The sequence below is a fragment of the Nyctereutes procyonoides genome, unplaced genomic scaffold (assembly GCF_905146905.1).
Source record: "Nyctereutes procyonoides isolate TBG_1078 unplaced genomic scaffold, NYPRO_anot_genome, whole genome shotgun sequence".
Taxonomy (NCBI): domain Eukaryota; kingdom Metazoa; phylum Chordata; class Mammalia; order Carnivora; family Canidae; genus Nyctereutes; species Nyctereutes procyonoides.
The window spans coordinates 65849931-65867008 of NW_026575052.1; the positions used below are offsets into that span (position 1 = coordinate 65849931).

Sequence of the window (17078 nt, forward strand, 5' to 3'; positions counted from 1 at the left end):
CAACTTAGTCAACATTTACTCAACAAACAATTTTTACTTCCTTCTGTATTGCCTGACACTGTTATGGGAGGTCGAGGTAGGGCAATAAAGAACATAGAAAATGTTTCTCCCTTTTGGGACCTTCTATTCAAGAAGAAAAGATAGACAATAATAAGTAGACATATAATGAGATAGTGATCAATTCTAGGAGGAAAAAATAATTTAAGACGGTGTTATTTTTGGAAAGGGGCCAGGTCACAACTGTAAGTTTTAAATGGATGACATTTTCAACAACAATAACCAAAAAAAGGTGTCTAGCAAGAAGGCCTCTATATTAAAAAAAATGTGGAAGTTTAATAAAGGACATAAAAGAAGACCATACTCCAAATTCAAGAATATGAAGAGTCACTAAAGATCATTCTAAAAATTAATGTATAAATTCAGTGTAATTCCTGTCCAATCAGTAAGGATGATTCCATTTATGTAAAATATAAAAGAGAAAGCAATACTATGTAGTGTGTATAGATATATACATATATGCACACACAATACATATTATACATATATAATATAGCATATATAGTAAAATTATAAAAACATTCACGGAAGTGATACATTGCAATTCAAGATATAGATTAACTCTGTGGTGAGTAAGTAAGGGGGGACTTTTGCTGCCCTGTAACATTTCATTAAGTTAAAATTAATTTTTAAAGAAAAAAGTAATGTAATGTTTAAAAAATATAGAGAAAGTGCATGCAAACTATATTTCTTTTCAGGAGTAATTGGAGCGAGTTTTTGTTGAGAAGAGAAATACAAGATAAAAAGAAGAAAGACTGTAGAGAAGAAGCTGTCAGAAAGAAGGAAAAAAATGTCTCAAGAATAGAAAACTTATTTCTCTATTGCTCATATCTTTCAGTCAATGCCCAACATTGTGCATTGCAAGATTTTACACGACAGTAGGTAGAGTGTCCTCCTGGGGCTCTATCTTGAAGCTAATGGATTAGGATGTTAGACAACCCCCTGGAGGTTCTAGGCACCTCAGTCCCCTCTATGTATTTGATACATTCACGTGTATCAGGCACACTTTCAAGTATTCAGTGCCAGAGTGTTGGAACAAACAAGTCAGATTTGCTCTAGCATTGGCAGGTCTCTAGCCAGACAGTGAGTTTCTGGCTTTCATGATCCCATCAAGGTGAGTTACTACTATATAGATCATCTGTATCTATAATTCTAGACACAGCTTTAGCAGCAAGTTATGATTACTGAGTAGCAGAAGAAATCAGGAAAAATCCACATCAAGCTAAGCCAATGACACGTTTGTACTTATCCCCCATTGTCCTTGACAATTTACTCTTTATAATACAAAGTTTATAGCTATGATCACTTCTGGCAAGAAACTGTTCTGAATCCATCTTTAGGATGACTGTTTAGCATTTAAATTCAGGCTCAGTTTTATTACCCATAACATTATCAATAAAGTGAAACATACTAAAATTGCTTGGTTTTGCTTCTCAGAAAGTAGGAAGGGAAGAAAGAGAGATCATTTACCTCTGCAGGTGATTTACATGAAATCAAATTAAACCTTTCTATTAAAGTGCAATATGTGGTCCGGCAGCATCAATGCTGCCTGAGAGCTTGTTTAAATGAAGAATCAGGACCCACCAACCAAATAAATCAGAATGTAGATTTTAGCAAGATCCCAGGTGATCAGTATGTACTTTTGAGTTTGGTCCAATGGTCCAGAAGATTACTAAGTGAAGGTCTTTTCTGTTTGAGTACCGCACTGGTATAATCCAGTGCCAAATCACAAAAAAAGACATTTTATTGGAAATGATGGTGGGATGATACTTATAAGAATCAAATTAAACTTTTTAAAAAGCTTATTGTTTTCTTGGAAGTCTTTGTTTCAGGCCAGTACATTTTATAAGCAAATCTACCCTCTTTCCAAATACTTTAGCTAAGATCTGTTAGTAAAAAATATGATTGGAACAAAAATAGTACAATCACTGTTTCTCATTATCTCATTTTGATTCTTGAACCAAGATCAATCACTTTCTAAAAGCACTCTGCAAGCATAAAATATATTTTCTGTTAATCCTTTTAAATATCTATTTTATAAAAAAAAACCCTCCTTTTTAGATTCTTTTTCTTCCCCCTTCTTTTTGTTACAGATTCAACCATAATTTCTCCAGTTTTTCTCCCTATTCAATTTCACCACAGTGTCCACAATCCAAACCCTGTGGTTTTGAACTTGACGTATTCCATATGCTCCTCACACAACCCAGGGGAATGTTTCCAAGCATCCATCTGGATATAGTTTAGAACAGGGCAGAAATAACTCACAGGCCTTGCCATAAAGCCCTTCTCATTATCCTCTACATAAAGAGGAACATCTTGCATTCTACGAAATTTATTTTAAAAATAAAACTCAAGCAAGTAACACAAAGTAATCAAAATTAACTTCTTATGGACAAGAAAGGAAAAAAGCTGAGTCGTTAAGATTTGTCTATATGATAATTCGGATTTAGTGTCCATTAAATAGCAATATGAATAAAACCAGCTTTTTGTGTTATCTCCTATCTTCTAAAAAGAGCTCGGCATCATCCATTTGGATTTAGCTGTGACCTGCCACACAAGGTATTTTAGAAATGGCGGAGTAAGATCATTTAACATTCACTGACCATCTGGTATGCATCAACCTTGTGCTATTACATTTCACATTTGATATCTTTAACTCTGATGGTGGCCCTTATATGTAGATGGTTATGCCCTATAGATGGAATGAATCTCTGTAGGTTTTAAATAAATAGCTTCTTGGCATTAATTTACTAGGAACTCATCAAGAAAGGGATGTCTGTACCTGGCCCATTTCCAGTCAACCACTGGACTTCAGATTAGTCAACAATGTGAATGTGGTAGAGACTAAAAGGAAAAGGGCCAAAAAAGAAGCCTGGTTATTTGCCATTTATGAGGCCTAGTAAGCCACGTGAAGGACTTTGGACTTTATCATAAGAATACTAATCATGTTTTATTCATTATTATATATAAAACATCCGGCCTGGGAGTCACATGTGCTGACTACTATGTGAGCACACAGTAGGGCCTTAAAAATATTTGTTGAATACATGAAGACATATATATCAAGTAAAACTTATATATACATATAGATATCTTCCCATATAGAACTTTGAGCTTTTAGTAAAAACAAAAGAGAACAGAAACTTCTTTCCCATGTGGTAGCTTAACCTCACATTGCCTTTCAGACACACAGGGAGTGTCTTTGTTTTAACACAATGCCACTCATACTCCCTAAGATGCACTGTCTGATTGATGGACTAAATGAAAGCAAATTCAGATGTTTGAACATGGTCCACAAGTGGGACTGTTCTTTCATTTTTAAAATCCTTTCTTAAAATAAATAAATAAAAATAAAATTCCTTCTTGATGCACAGAATGGCATGTCTAGGAGAAGGAACAAGACTTTTTTTTTTTTTACTTTTTTTGAATAAATGTCAGTATCCTCAAAACAATCCTCTTCTCAAAATGGTAGGTTATTTATTCTATTCCTTCAAAAACAGAATTAGAATCCCAAACAATGCACAATAATATGTGATGATATAATAAATAACTTTTAATTTAAGATGGCAATTTAAATACCCAAATCATTTCACCCCATATTTGTTGTGTCTACTACCAGTATGGCATGTCACAGGTAACCTCTCTACTGAATGATTAAAAAGTTTCATGTCACTTACCATGTCCTTTCACTACCTACTTCTCAAAAACATATTATTGTCACTTACTTTAATCTAAGACCACTCTAAATGTGGCAGCATTCTGCTACTAATTCCATATCCATAGTCCATATTCAAAAAGTCTTATAGTTCAATAGGGAACATACGAGTGATTTTACAAATCAAACATTAAGTTCCTAAAAACTTCCAAAATCATTCTTCTGGAAGTAGAATAGATGCCAAGGTGAATTGGGGTAGCAATATGGTATACAGGGAAAGGAAGGCTTCATTGTGATGCGGATTTCTGCTGGAAAAAAGAATGTTAATATTTCTCTGGAAGACTCTAAATGTGTCTAATTCATTAAAAGATAAAATTACTGTTCTCTGCAAATAAACATTCCACAAATTAATGCGTATCTTTCCCATAATGTTAGGCAGGGCTCTAGAACCATTCTCAAGAGAATTTTAATGCCATTTATAACCCAAACTATGACCAAACAGAGGAAATTTGGAAACAGACTTCCTAAAGTTCCCACCATGTTCTCTAACAGTTGCTTGGACACACATGCTGTTAGTAACCATGCTTCCTTCCTGCGGATTCATTCACATTGAAACAATACACCATAAAAAAAAAAAAGATTTACATAAAAGACAGCTGGAGCCGGTTGCCAGGGGAACTGACAATGTTCCAGACACATTCCACATTAGAGGGATAAACTTCCGGGTAGCCAGGGCTGTTGAAGATGCCTTCAGCCATGTGGAAGTTTCCACCACAAGCTGGAAGAAAAGAGAAACAAAGTGAGCACCAGAACAAAGATCGAATGCAAGATACCCTAAGATGAAGGAGAAAGAACACTAGAGGGGCAGTTAGCAGCATCAAAGGATATCCAAGTTCCTTTTCTAGTAAAAAAAAAAAAAAAATCCATGATATATATAATAAGGAAAAGATTCTGAGGACTGAAAATATAAGCCACAGGATATGGTCAATCAGAAGGACTCTGTAGTCACTCTTCTAAAAGCTTTTTCTCGCTGTGAACTATAACTTCATGTAATAAAAGACACATTGGCATCCCACAACTGCTCAGTATTTCTGACCAGGATGATTTTCGATGCTGGCCTTGAACAGAAGGCAGTATTCCAGGTTTTTCCTCTCAAGAGAGCACTGAAACGCACACACAAATCTTCTAGATGTCCTGTGCTTTTAACTGCTAAGAACAAGGAAGCCAGCAACTGACAAACAGCACATCCCTGGCTGGCAGGTCCAGTACTGGGTGGCTCCCCTTTCCCCTCCTGCCTACATGCCACCATATGTCCTGCCATCAGTGACAATACCCAGACCTGCTTGAGCCCAGCTGGGAGGCCAGGAAGATGGAAGAACAGTGGCTGTTCATTCATAAGAGATGCCACTGGATACTGCCGGTCAGGGGCTGCCTTAACAGACACGTCATGAAGAAGAACACTGATCACTGCAAGATCATCCTGACCAATTCCCCCTCCTTTTGGGGCTCACTATTAGCAGCACGAGTCACAATAGCCAAGGTATGGAAATACTCCAAGCATCTATCAAAGAAAGATGTGGTACAGAGTTTACTACTGATAGAATTTACAACAAGTAAGTTAACCTAACTGGGAAGACAATAAGGTTAGTCACTGAGGTGATCTCTGGAAGCTGGCTCCTGGTTCTGAAGGTATAACAGTCCTAAATAACATACCAAGGAGGTCTACCACATTTCTCGTAACCTACTAGCACCATTTGCTAACAACTTATCTTACCTGATGATGATGCAGCATAGGTAGCATGGAAACCATCAGAATTCACTCTAGAATCAGAGACGAACCTCAGCGTCAGAGCGTTGCTGAAGGAAGTGATGGGATGCGGCATGGAAGTGCCACAGTAGCGGCCTAAATGAGATAATGACAAGGAGAATGAGCCATGACATGGCACATGGCACAGGCTATTATTTCTAGCAACCACAAGACACCAAAGCAAAAAGAAGACATCACTATTTGGAAAATTTAAATCAGGGCTGGTTTTTGAGATGATGCCTGAGAACTAAAACTTATGTAAATAAAACATAGGAGAGATGATTTATAAACATGTTGAAGAGCATTAGAGGGAGATAAGAAAAATGTAGATGCCGGGCTCCAAACATAACTAATGCTAAAATCTCTGGCACAGTAGGATTCTGCACAAAGAAATGCATTAACACTAAAAAGCAACGTGTTATAGTAAAACAACAACAACAACAAAAAAAAAAAAAGAATGGATGCTGGAGCCAGAATACATGGGTTCAACTCCCAGGTTGGCCATTTGCTAGCTGCACAACCTAAGACAAGTCACTTAAATTCTCTGTGCCTCAGTTTCCCCACTTGAGAAGCAGGACTATCCTTAATAATGAAACCTTTATCATAAGGGTATGAGGATTAACTGAGTTATTTATAAAGTTCTTAGATTAGTACTCAGCACAAGTTAAGTGCTAAGTAAGTGTTAAATAATATACCTTGGTCAAGTGCTCACAGATAAATATGCCAAGCCTTGCAACTGGGAATGCAGAGTGCAGAAAGTATTCAAGTACCCACTATTGTCTCAGGCACTGTTCTGGGCACTGTGAGCAAAACAAAGTCCCTCCTCTGAAACTGCTTGTCTTCTAGGGCAGGATAAAAAACTCATATGATAAAGTTCAACTATGAGTCACTCACAGAGAAAGTTTAAATAATCTGAGATTATTTTACTTGAAAACATTTCAGAACCAAGATAGCAGCAACCTGTAATTTTACGGGGATGCCTTACAATCAGAATCCCAGTGTGTAAGTTTGTTGCTTTATTTTTTTGCTTTATTTATTTGTCGTTTCATTCATTCGTTCATCTATAGTTTCTACTGAGGACAAAACCAGAAGAAACATGCTCAATCCGAATACAGGAACTGGTCATATATTAACAAGAAATTTCTCACAGAATGCTATCGAATGCTAGAATGGAGTGCGTTTCACTGCTATCTGAAGCAGTTGCAACTTTTAAATTAAGAGGCAAATACAGAAACCATTCATGTCCTCTACTATGAACAAGTTGTGTTTCTTGAACCCCATATTAAATCCTGTTTCCTACCCTCTATTTTTACTTGGCTTATGCTGCCCTTTCTATCTATTGGAGACATTCTAACCTTGAATGACAGCATATGCATATGTCAGTATATAAATGAAACCCAGCCAGGGCCACAGATGTAAAGGAGCAAATGCCACTGTACCTCGGAGGGGCGCATCATCATAATCGCCATCCAAAATTTCTAAAAAGTCCTGTGTACACGTTGTGCTGCTTTCAAGTCCAAAGTGGTCAAAGGAGAGGGTAATGTGGTTAACTGTAAGAAAAGGAGACTAGTAAGTACTGGCAAACGAAACATACAGGGAGAGAGATTTTCCCTCTGATCATCTACTCTGCAGGTTCTCCAGCAGGGGAGACATCATATCTGGTTCCTCTGAAGAGGGACAGAATCAGTGTTTTTTGAAAATGCCTGTAGAATTTGAAATGCTGATAGTAGTAAATAAGCGGACACTTGGGTATATTCCTTCTATGGAGACCAATGGGAGTGTCTCGTTGGAATATCTGGTCTCCGCACCTTTTATATCCGACATTGCTGGGTTCCTCTCCGAAGTGTATTTCTCAATAGATTAGTTCCCTGACTTGTAAATGAGACACTCTCACTACCCTGGTATGCATAGCCTAGCTCTCTTCCTTTCACTTGAAGGCCAGAGCCAGGGCCCAAGAGGTTTGGAGTCATTTATAAAGAAAGCTTTGAATTACTTACAGAATGGCAAGTGCCTGGGTACGTCTTTCTTTTGCTGTTCTTCTAAGGCCCCTAATCTTCAGAATAGGATCTTTTCCTATTAATGTCTTTGAACCAGTGAGATCTTTCATCTAAATGCTTTACAACTCATTAGAAATTATCTTTACATGCAAAACTGTTCAGCTCAAGGCAGGGGGGCTTCTTTATCGATGGCTTAGTTTCTGGCTGGCTGGCAACTTTCTTTGGCTAAGGATTACTTCACCCACCCCCAGATCGCATGTATGTTAATAAAGACATTCTTTTGTTTACTCTTTATATCCCTAGAAGTGGTAGAGAATATTTAAGTCAAACTCTTCATTTTTTAGATTAGTTAAGGGGACCTCATTAGCTTAAGTGATTTGCTTATTGTCACAAAAAGGTCATTAATTATAGAGCAGAGTAAAGAACTTAATGCCTTTCCTACATTATGTCTGAAAAGATGAATTTTTCCTGAAAAACTCAAGGAAAGGCAGGACTCATCTGAAACAGGATTCATATGGCCCCAGGGTCACCCTGTTTGTAGTTATTTTGCTTTGAGTCCTCAGGGGTCTCCTCATTTTCACTGTCTGTTAAGTGTAGACAGTAATACTTATCACCAGGCTGTTACCAGGTCAAAAATAAGTTTCTGTAATTTTAAAAGGAAAATAATGTAAGCACGTACAAAGTGTTTCTTCCAGGCCTGTTCTAGAATTTTAATACTTGTATTGCACGAGAGACCAGGTTTTACAATTAGCTTCCACTTTGACCAAAAATCAATATGCTCTTGGCATTGCATTCTCAAACTATGAGTTATTAATTTTTCAGTCTATGGTTCTTATTATTCATTTAGTCATTTAGCAACTGTCCTGGGCATCTACTATATTCAAGTCCCATGCGTCAAAAACTATCAATTTTTTTGCTCACCCCCAATTTCCCATGCTTGTAAATACAGCAAGGTTATAGAGTTCTCTCCACTCCCTTTGTTAGGTCTTGAACCTTGAATTTTTTTTTTTAACTGAGAATAAACAGTAAAAATTACTTTTCTATCAGATTAGGAAATTCTTGTTCTCGTGTAGACCAGGAATGGGAACTTCCATAAGAAGAAGAGGAAGGCCATCAATTGTTACCATGAAGAAGGTAAGAACATTAGTCATAGATGGACTTTCCCACAGACACCATCCATCCTGGATTCATTTTCTTTTTTAATTTTTGTTACTTACATGGAGGTTGAGCTTGAATTACCCAGCTGCAGTTCTGATTGTTTGGATACTTGGCAGGGAACAATGGAGAGGATATAGTATCAAATAAGTTGGTGAGGATGTGGCCTCCGCAGACTGAGAAACACACAAACACACACACACACGTTATATACTTTTGATTTCTACAGACTGTACAAAACAATGATTTGATAAGCATAAACATAAATGATTTTCTCCTATTTCTGAAATGCATGCCCAGGAAATAGTCTGCCAAGGAAGCTGCACATAAACCATGAGAATGTGGAAATGCACTGTAGGTTTATAATAACATTCATCAATTGCAGGAAGTGGGGAGTGGCACAGAACAACAGATTAAATAGCCATGAATTGCCTGAATCACTCAAACAAAGCTCTAGTATTGATCTACTTACTCAACTCACTCATAAATCATGGGTATTAGGATAACCTCTTTATGAGCAACTTCTATTTTTTTTTTTTTTTGGAAATAGTTAATTGAACAAGACTGCATAAGAATGGCTATGTATTATCAGAGAAGCACAAGGCTCTGTGGCGGTGCAGAGAGGAAAGTCTGGGGCCAGCTGGAGAGAGTAAGGGGTGTCTCATGGACCACATGGTAGCTGAAGGAGGAACTGGGGCTGAGTTAGCGTAATCCAGAGAGCCAGCAGCCTGAGCTCTGACACAGAGGAGCTTCAGGCCTGTGACTACACAGACTTGACTGAAGTGTGGCGCTCTCGAGCAGTGTTGGAAATGATGATGGAAAAAAGATTGGGGCAGGTCCCAGGGCCCATGGGTAACATCTGAAGGAACTGGGGCTCCATTCCCTAGGCAGTGCGGAGCCAGGACAGATTAATGGAGTGCTCCAGGGCATGACCAGAGTGGGGCTTTTGTGAGTTGACTTTGGAGGAAGATGGGGAAAGGGCTAGGCAATGAGTCTTTATAATGATCCAGAGGAGACCTACTGGGGACTTTGTTTACTCTGAAGCAAACCATAAGTAATTAATTAAATGCAAAATGAAGTGTCCAGAAACTATTCTTTTCTTTGGGGAGTGACCGATTTATGCAGTCTGCCTTGCTTTAAAGTCTACAGTGCATCTTTGGGAGATCTCAATCCAGAAACCATTCCTAGGCAGGGTTCTTTCCTATAGAATACAGGCAAGCCCAAAACAGACCAAGTGACTAATTAGACCACACTTATTTGAAATGACAAGGACCAGCTGACTAAAACCCAGCGGTACACTGAAGCCTATCAACAACTCTTCCAGCTCTGGGTTCCATCTCTGACAGCAGGAAAAAGGGTTAATTTCTAAGAATGGCCAGATGAAAGGCAATGGGTGAAAAGGATAAGTAGGATGAACTGAGATGTGGTGATATAAGAATGAAAACCATGGAAAACAATATTGATTTCTTAGATGGATAATGGTAGGATTCAGAAATGACCTGGAAGGATAGACCAGAAATTACCCAGAAGAATAGAATCTGACTCTATATGACATGTCTTGTAATTTATAATGGAGTATCTCCTCCCAGCATAAAATCTTGGATACATGTGACATAGTTTATCTACAAATGAATGAATTTGGACACTTTTTTATAATGACTCTAGTATTAAAAAAAAACATTTTTAAGCATTAATCTGAAAGCTTGCTTGATAGATACACAGATCCAAAGGATCTGTTAGACAAGAGTAAACTTCAAGGATGAGCAGTTGGAGTAATTGCAAATGATAGTTCCTTTATTCTATTTAAATTTTCACCTGTCAGGTAGAATGCTGGGACCAATTTCTGAGGACTGGCCTCATTTCACTGTAGCACTGAGGACACTCCAGAACAGATGGCCATTGCCTCGAGGAGACACGCAGATACAGGAAGTACTTGCCTTGGTTGAACTGAGCTCGGAAGCCCCTGCTCTGTCTGGAAGGACCAGACTGAAATCGCAAAAAGAGGCTGTTTCCTGAAGAAGTGATGGGGTTAGTCAACTGCTGTCTTCCACACACACTGGCAAGGCGGGTAGTTGTGGAGCTTAAACCATCATATGCCTATAAAGACAATGGAAAATAGTCACTCAGAACTTCAGATATACAGGTATAAGGCCCATATTCCATGGGCCATCTACACATTGGAAAGCTAGTGGAAGGACGCCTGGGTGGCCCAGCAGTTTAGGGCCTACCTTCACCTCAGGGTGCGATCTTGGAGTCCCAGGATCGAGTCCCACAATGGGCTCCCTGCATGGAGCCTGCTTTTCCCTCTGCCTATGTCTCTGCCTCTCTCTCTCTCTCTCTCTCTCTCTGTGTGTGTGTGTGTGTGTCTCTCATGAGTAAATAAATAAAATCTTTTAAAAAAATTTTTTTAAAAAGGAAAGTGAGTGGAAAACAACACATTTGCTGGATCTAGTGTTTTATTTCATTATCTCATCACATAGTCCATGGGAGTGTCTGAGTCACTGACCATGTCTAGGGAACTTATATGAATTCCAGTGGAAGTTCCTGTGTCAGAATCACTGTGACATCCCTGGATTGACTGATTGGTTGATTGATTAAAGATTTTCTTTATTTTTTTTGAGAGAGAGAGAAAGCATGTGCTGTGGCAGAGGGTGGGCAGAGGGAGAGGATCTCAAGCAGACTCCCCACTGAGCAGGAAGCCTGACTTGGGGCTCAATCTCACAACCCTGAGATCATGATCTAGGCTGAAACTCCATGCTGGGCATGGAGCCTACTTTAAAAAATTGATTAAAAGCTCAATTACATTTTCTTAACCAAGTCAAATTATAGTTTCCAATTTAGTCTGACTTCAACCTACTCACAAACACTGCCACTTGGTTTAATCCAAGACTTTATTATTTCTAGACTTGGCTTTATACTTTCCTAATATTACACAGATATAACATCCTAAGATTTCAGTAATTTTATATTAATACTGTCTTGCTTTAAAGTATACCTTCTAGAATGCCTTAGGAGTCTGGAAAATATACCAATTGACTCATGGTCAAGACTACCAACATAAATCTATTTGCTTCTCTCATGGTGATTTATTTATTTGTTTAGTACAGCATTTCTTATGCTTTAATGGAACACCAGAGTTCTGTGAGGTTTATAGACTCCCTCCACTTAAAAAAACACCACCAACAGAAACAACACGTACTTTGAAGATTTTTTACAAGTCCATACACTCACAAAGGCTAGACTCTTCTAGTCTCCTTTATTTTCCCCCAAATTCAGAAGCCTAGTGAGTAAGTAGGTATTGTTTCTTCCTTTTCCAAATGGCTGCAATCCTCTTAAGGCAAAAAAAAATCAGATAGAAATTTAAGGCTAAAAGATTCAGAAAATCATACAAATGAGCCATTTCCCTGGGGTTTATTCAAATTGGTACATCTTCCAGAGGGTCTTCATGTTTCCCACTTCTCCCATTCCCACCCCAACCCTGGAATCAAAGGGTCTTGGCTGTACTTCATATGCTTTGGGGCATTACTTTGCAGGAAACGGATCTGAGGGAGAAGGTTTCCAAATGTCCCTGAATCCAAATTATATAGCAGTGGCACCCTACATTTGATTAGCACGTTGTCATTTTATAAGCACCATCACCAACATCCTAACCTAGTCCTCAACACAATATGATTTTTTTTTAATGAAGAAAGTGAGACTTAACAAGTGTACTAGCTATTATTGTCTTATTCAATATAAACTAGTGATTCATCCAAGATCACACAGATAGTGAGGAGTAGAGTCAGGAACTTATTTCTTCTCCCCCCAAATTCTATGTTATATTGGGTCACTTCTCTTTAAAATGTTCATGACAGTTATTAAGTTATGACCTAATTGTCACTTTATGAAAGTATGAGACCTCAGATTACCAAAGAAATAATTGATTTTTTTGAACAGTTTAGAATAGCAATTCTTTTATTTGAGACTGTTCCTAACACTTGTAATATCAAATAAATTTAAGTTTTAATTAATAAAGTTATAAGAAAAAAACTGCAAGGGAGAAAATATGAGAAACCTTGCTCCCATTTATTTAATATTCTAAAGTCATAAAAATTATCAATATGCATTTTCCCTTACTTCCATTTAGTTCCCAAGGCGAACCAGCAAATTATATTATTATTGGCTACACATATAACACAGTCACATAATTTATAGATAGGTAATTCTTATTTAAGTCTACTGCCAAGAGTTTTCTAGGCCTGAGAATTGGTTTTCTGAACTGCTGCTCAAGTGGTAAAAGTCAGAGAAATATACAAAAACAAAATTCCCAAAACCTGCAGATTTCTGTTAACTCTTTTCTCGACTACATTAGTAAAGTTTTGAAATTGAATCCACAAAAGAAAAAGTGGCCACCATCACTGAAAGCTACAACCACCGGGGCTCGAAAAACAAAGGCATATCTGGTGAAGTGGTAATTCCTACAAGAAGTTAATCAGTGTCCTTATGAAATACCCAGAGTTTTACCAAATTTCCAGATTCCAACACACACATTCAAAATACCTAACCTTGGGGCACCTGGGTGGTATAGTCAGTTAAGGACCCAACTCTCACTTTTGGCTCAGGTCTTTATCTTAAGGTCATTATAAGAAATGTGTTGGGCTCTGTGCACAGCAGAGAGTCTGCTTGAAGATTCTCTCCCTCTCCCCACTCCTCTCACTCTCTCTCTCTTTAAAATAAATAGACAAATCTTTTTTAAAAATGCCTAAACATATTTATCACATGAAAATGGGAGACTTTTTAAAAGAGTAAGACCTGGCACATAACAGAAAATAAATGCCCAATGTACAGATGAGTAAATGAATTACACATGTAAGAGTATATGGTCTCTAAGAACAGGGGAATAAGAATGAGGGAAAGCCCAGAGTTAAAAAACAGCTCTCCTCCCTCTCATGGATCAGAATGTATACATGCACAGCAGGCATGACAGTGGGTACAAGAGGCTATTCACAGTGGGAAGGGGTCAACTGGGGCTGCTTTCTGGGAAGGCTTTTTACATTCTGGGCTCAAATGGCAGTGGAGGAGGATCTAATCACAGGGCATGGGCCTCACCACATGCATAGCTCCCTGGTGCCCTTCTCACTAGCTGTGTCAGCCTTTTGCCAGCATAGCAGGAGAACACAGAAGGTGGAAGGTGGGCCAAGGACGTCAGACCTGTCCCCAAAACCCAGAGTATTCAGGACACGTGATATTATGGAACTATCAGAAACCCTCCATACTTTAAGCTCTAACCAGATGTTAGAACTGAGCCAAATATTTACAAATTTTAATAGCTGATGTTTAATATCTTAAGGAGATTTGGGAAATATCAATCCTTTTTCACAGGTAATATGTGTCGACTCCAGCAAAAAGTGACATTGGGGTGGGGAGCCATTCAGGTATGAGACTAGCATCCTTTTATGATGACATGTATAGAGGCCTGGGGTCAGAGTCCTAAGCACTGGTAATTTGAGAAAATAAAGGGAACTTTTGCCTTCCCAGATAGTGACAGATGATAGAAATATGTGTGACTGACACAAGCAGATAACTCATATTGTTCTTCAGAATTACATGAGTGCAAAAATGTAAAGTAGTTACAGGGCTTCCTGGCACACAGTAAGTTCTTGAGCGGTATTAGTCTCTATTATTAAAGTGAGACAAAGAGAAAGCTAAATTGCTGTTTAAGAAATGAATAAAAGTAGGAAGCTATGGAAGCAAAAACAGAAAGAAGTCCCAAGGTGGGGATTTGTCCAACAATATGGTTGAGCCTGGAGCCCAGAAAAGGGACATAACCCATGGTTATGACCCAACTGGGAATAGGGGGTGGGCAGTGAGGGCAGCTTCTGATCTGGCTCCCAGTGATTCATGCCCATGTGTAACTGCTTCCCTTTCCCCAAATGTGAGCTGAACCTAATAACTTGCTTCTAATAAACGGATAAGGGCCAAAGTGATGGGATGTCACTTCCATCATTAGGTTATGAAAGATGGACCCTCATCAGCTGGAGAGGCTGGGGCAACTCCTCTAGGTGGCTTTCTTCATGGCAGTTATGAAAACCTAACTGGGTGACCCTCTGCATCAGCTCTGGCAACTGGGGCTCCCTCACATGGTGCCACTAGCCTCAGAGTGTACATCTCATCAGCTCTCTCTCTCTTGCAAGAGAAGCAAGCTGCTGTGCTGGAAGATACTAGCAGAGAAGCCTGCCTGGTGAGGAGCTGAGGGAGGCCTCTAGCCCATTGTCTGCCATGAACCAAATCTGCTGAATCCCGCTGACGACCATGTGAGCAATCTAAGAAAGAGCCAGGTAAATAGCACCTGCATTCCTAACTCACAGAAATCATCAATGCTGTTGTTTCAAGGCACTAAGTTTTGGAGAAATTTGTTATGCAGTAATAGATAACGAATGCAGGTGTTACAAAATGAAGAAGTGTGGAAGGAATGGACAATGGAGTCTTTTTTTTTTTTTTTTTTTTTATGATAGCCACACAGTGAGAGAGAGAGAGGCAGAGACATAGGCAGAGGGAGAAGCAGGCTCCATGCACCGGGAGCCCGACGTGGGATTCGATCCCGGGTCTCCAGGATCGCGCCCTGGGCCAAAGGCAAGCGCCAAACCGCTGCGCCACCCAGGGATCCCTGGACAATGGAGTCTTAAAGACAAGGATGTCCGATACCACATTAGAACTTGACTGCTATGTTGCTCTTTGCAGTAATCACCTGCCAGTGCTTGAAATATTTAGTCAAAGTCTGCTACTCAAAAGAGCGAGTTTAGGGTATTTTGGAGAAAGGAAGAAAACAATTATAAATTCCAACATTCTCTTAACATGGGAGAGAGAGAAATGTAAGGGCCATAAGAAGTAAGAGTAAAGGGTTTGAAATGTGAATAGTGGCAAGAAATGGCCATTGGGGTGACTTCCTCCCTTGTCTCTTTACTTCTCTACACAGAAAGTCCTGAAAATATTATGGAAAATAGTGGGTTTCCTAGACCTCTGAGTCTCCTTTTCCACACCTGGAGTGATCAACCACTGAAAACTCTACTGAAAGGAGCAAAATTACTCATGAACTTAGTGACTTGGGGGTCACTGGAGGTCTAGTGAGTTGTTAGGGCATGAAGATGGGCAGATGCTGAATGGGCTGAGCTGTGGGGGCAAAGCAGAGAAATGAAGCTAGTGTGACACCTTCACTGGACTTTTAATAGTTGCTTCTCTCAGGGATGGAGGGAGAAGTCACTGCAGTAGTATGTGCTTCCTGGCACAGTAGAAGCACTCAGGGAATCCAGTTACCCTTAAGGGGAATCCCACTGTTTTCTTTCTTTGTTTCTGCTTTAGTTCTTTGGAAAGTAAGGCTATTACAAATTGTTCAAGAGTTTATAGGATCCATTAATACCAAAGTATGCAGCCTAGTTCAGGAAATGCAGTGATTTTAAATCTATGTTCCTCCCTAAACACTTTCCCTAAAATACCTGCCCCACTCTGCAACACAGCTTCATAAATACTCCAAAAGTGGAGCCTCAGTGGATGTTGACAACCTAAGAGCAGCTGGTGGCACAGTCGGTTGAGTATCTGATTCTTGGTTTTGGCTCAGGTCATCATCTCAGGGCGATAGGATTCAGCCCCACATGGGACTCTATGCTCAGTGCAGACAGAGTCTGCTTGGGATTCTCTCTCCCTCTTCCTCTGCCTCTCCCTCCACCAAATAAATAAATAAATCTTTTTAAAAAATGGCTGTCCACATCCATGATCAGCTCAAACCACGCCATTCAAGTGTTTTTAGTTGCAAGACTTTTGCTGACAGGCTATGCACAGATTCTGGCCCATCTGATATTTTCCATGGGACTAAGTAAGGCCTAATGGGCAGCATACCGATCTTTAGATTCAGAACATATGGGAAAAACAGAGACCTTAAATAAGGTCAGAACACCTGGAAGTCAGGACACCTAGACCTGACTCTTGGGTTGACCTATGGTATTTGTTTTCTCGCCAAGGCATGTTAGAAGCTTCTGTTTATCATTTTAGCAGCTTAAAAGTGGGAGTAGAGAATTCCTTCCCTGCCTTATCATTGTAAAGATCAAATAAGACCAAGACCATGTACTGAAAGTTTAATGGAAAGTATATAGAATGAATGTGAAGGTGAGTTTCTCCAATTCGTTCTAAGAATTCTCATACCTACAACTTTATTGGAATTTGGCAACACAGAGTAAATGTAAAAGCTAGCACTTTAACTTCAGTGTGTCTCCCCTAGGGAAACTATTGCATTATTGCATTCAGAAATATGTATAAGAATGTCCATTGCCCTAAGAATTGCAACAGCCAAATATTGCAAGCAATTTGAATGTACATCAATGGGAGAATGGGTATGTGACTTGTGGTATACTCATGAAATGGAATACCATATGGT

At 39.1% G+C, this 17078-nt stretch overlaps 1 protein-coding gene across 1 annotated transcript in view; it reads right to left on the bottom strand.

Moving 5' to 3' along the window:
- CUBN (cubilin) overlaps positions 1-17078 on the bottom strand; it is a 259424-nt gene that overhangs the window by 111591 nt on the left and 130755 nt on the right. Inside the window, exons 32-36 of the mRNA XM_055332630.1 lie at positions 10609-10768; positions 8734-8847; positions 6959-7069; positions 5487-5615; positions 4358-4490 (exon numbers count right to left, since the gene is read on the bottom strand). Coding sequence (XP_055188605.1) covers positions 4358-4490; positions 5487-5615; positions 6959-7069; positions 8734-8847; positions 10609-10768 — 647 coding nt within the window. The remainder of the gene's footprint in view (positions 1-4357; positions 4491-5486; positions 5616-6958; positions 7070-8733; positions 8848-10608; positions 10769-17078) is intronic.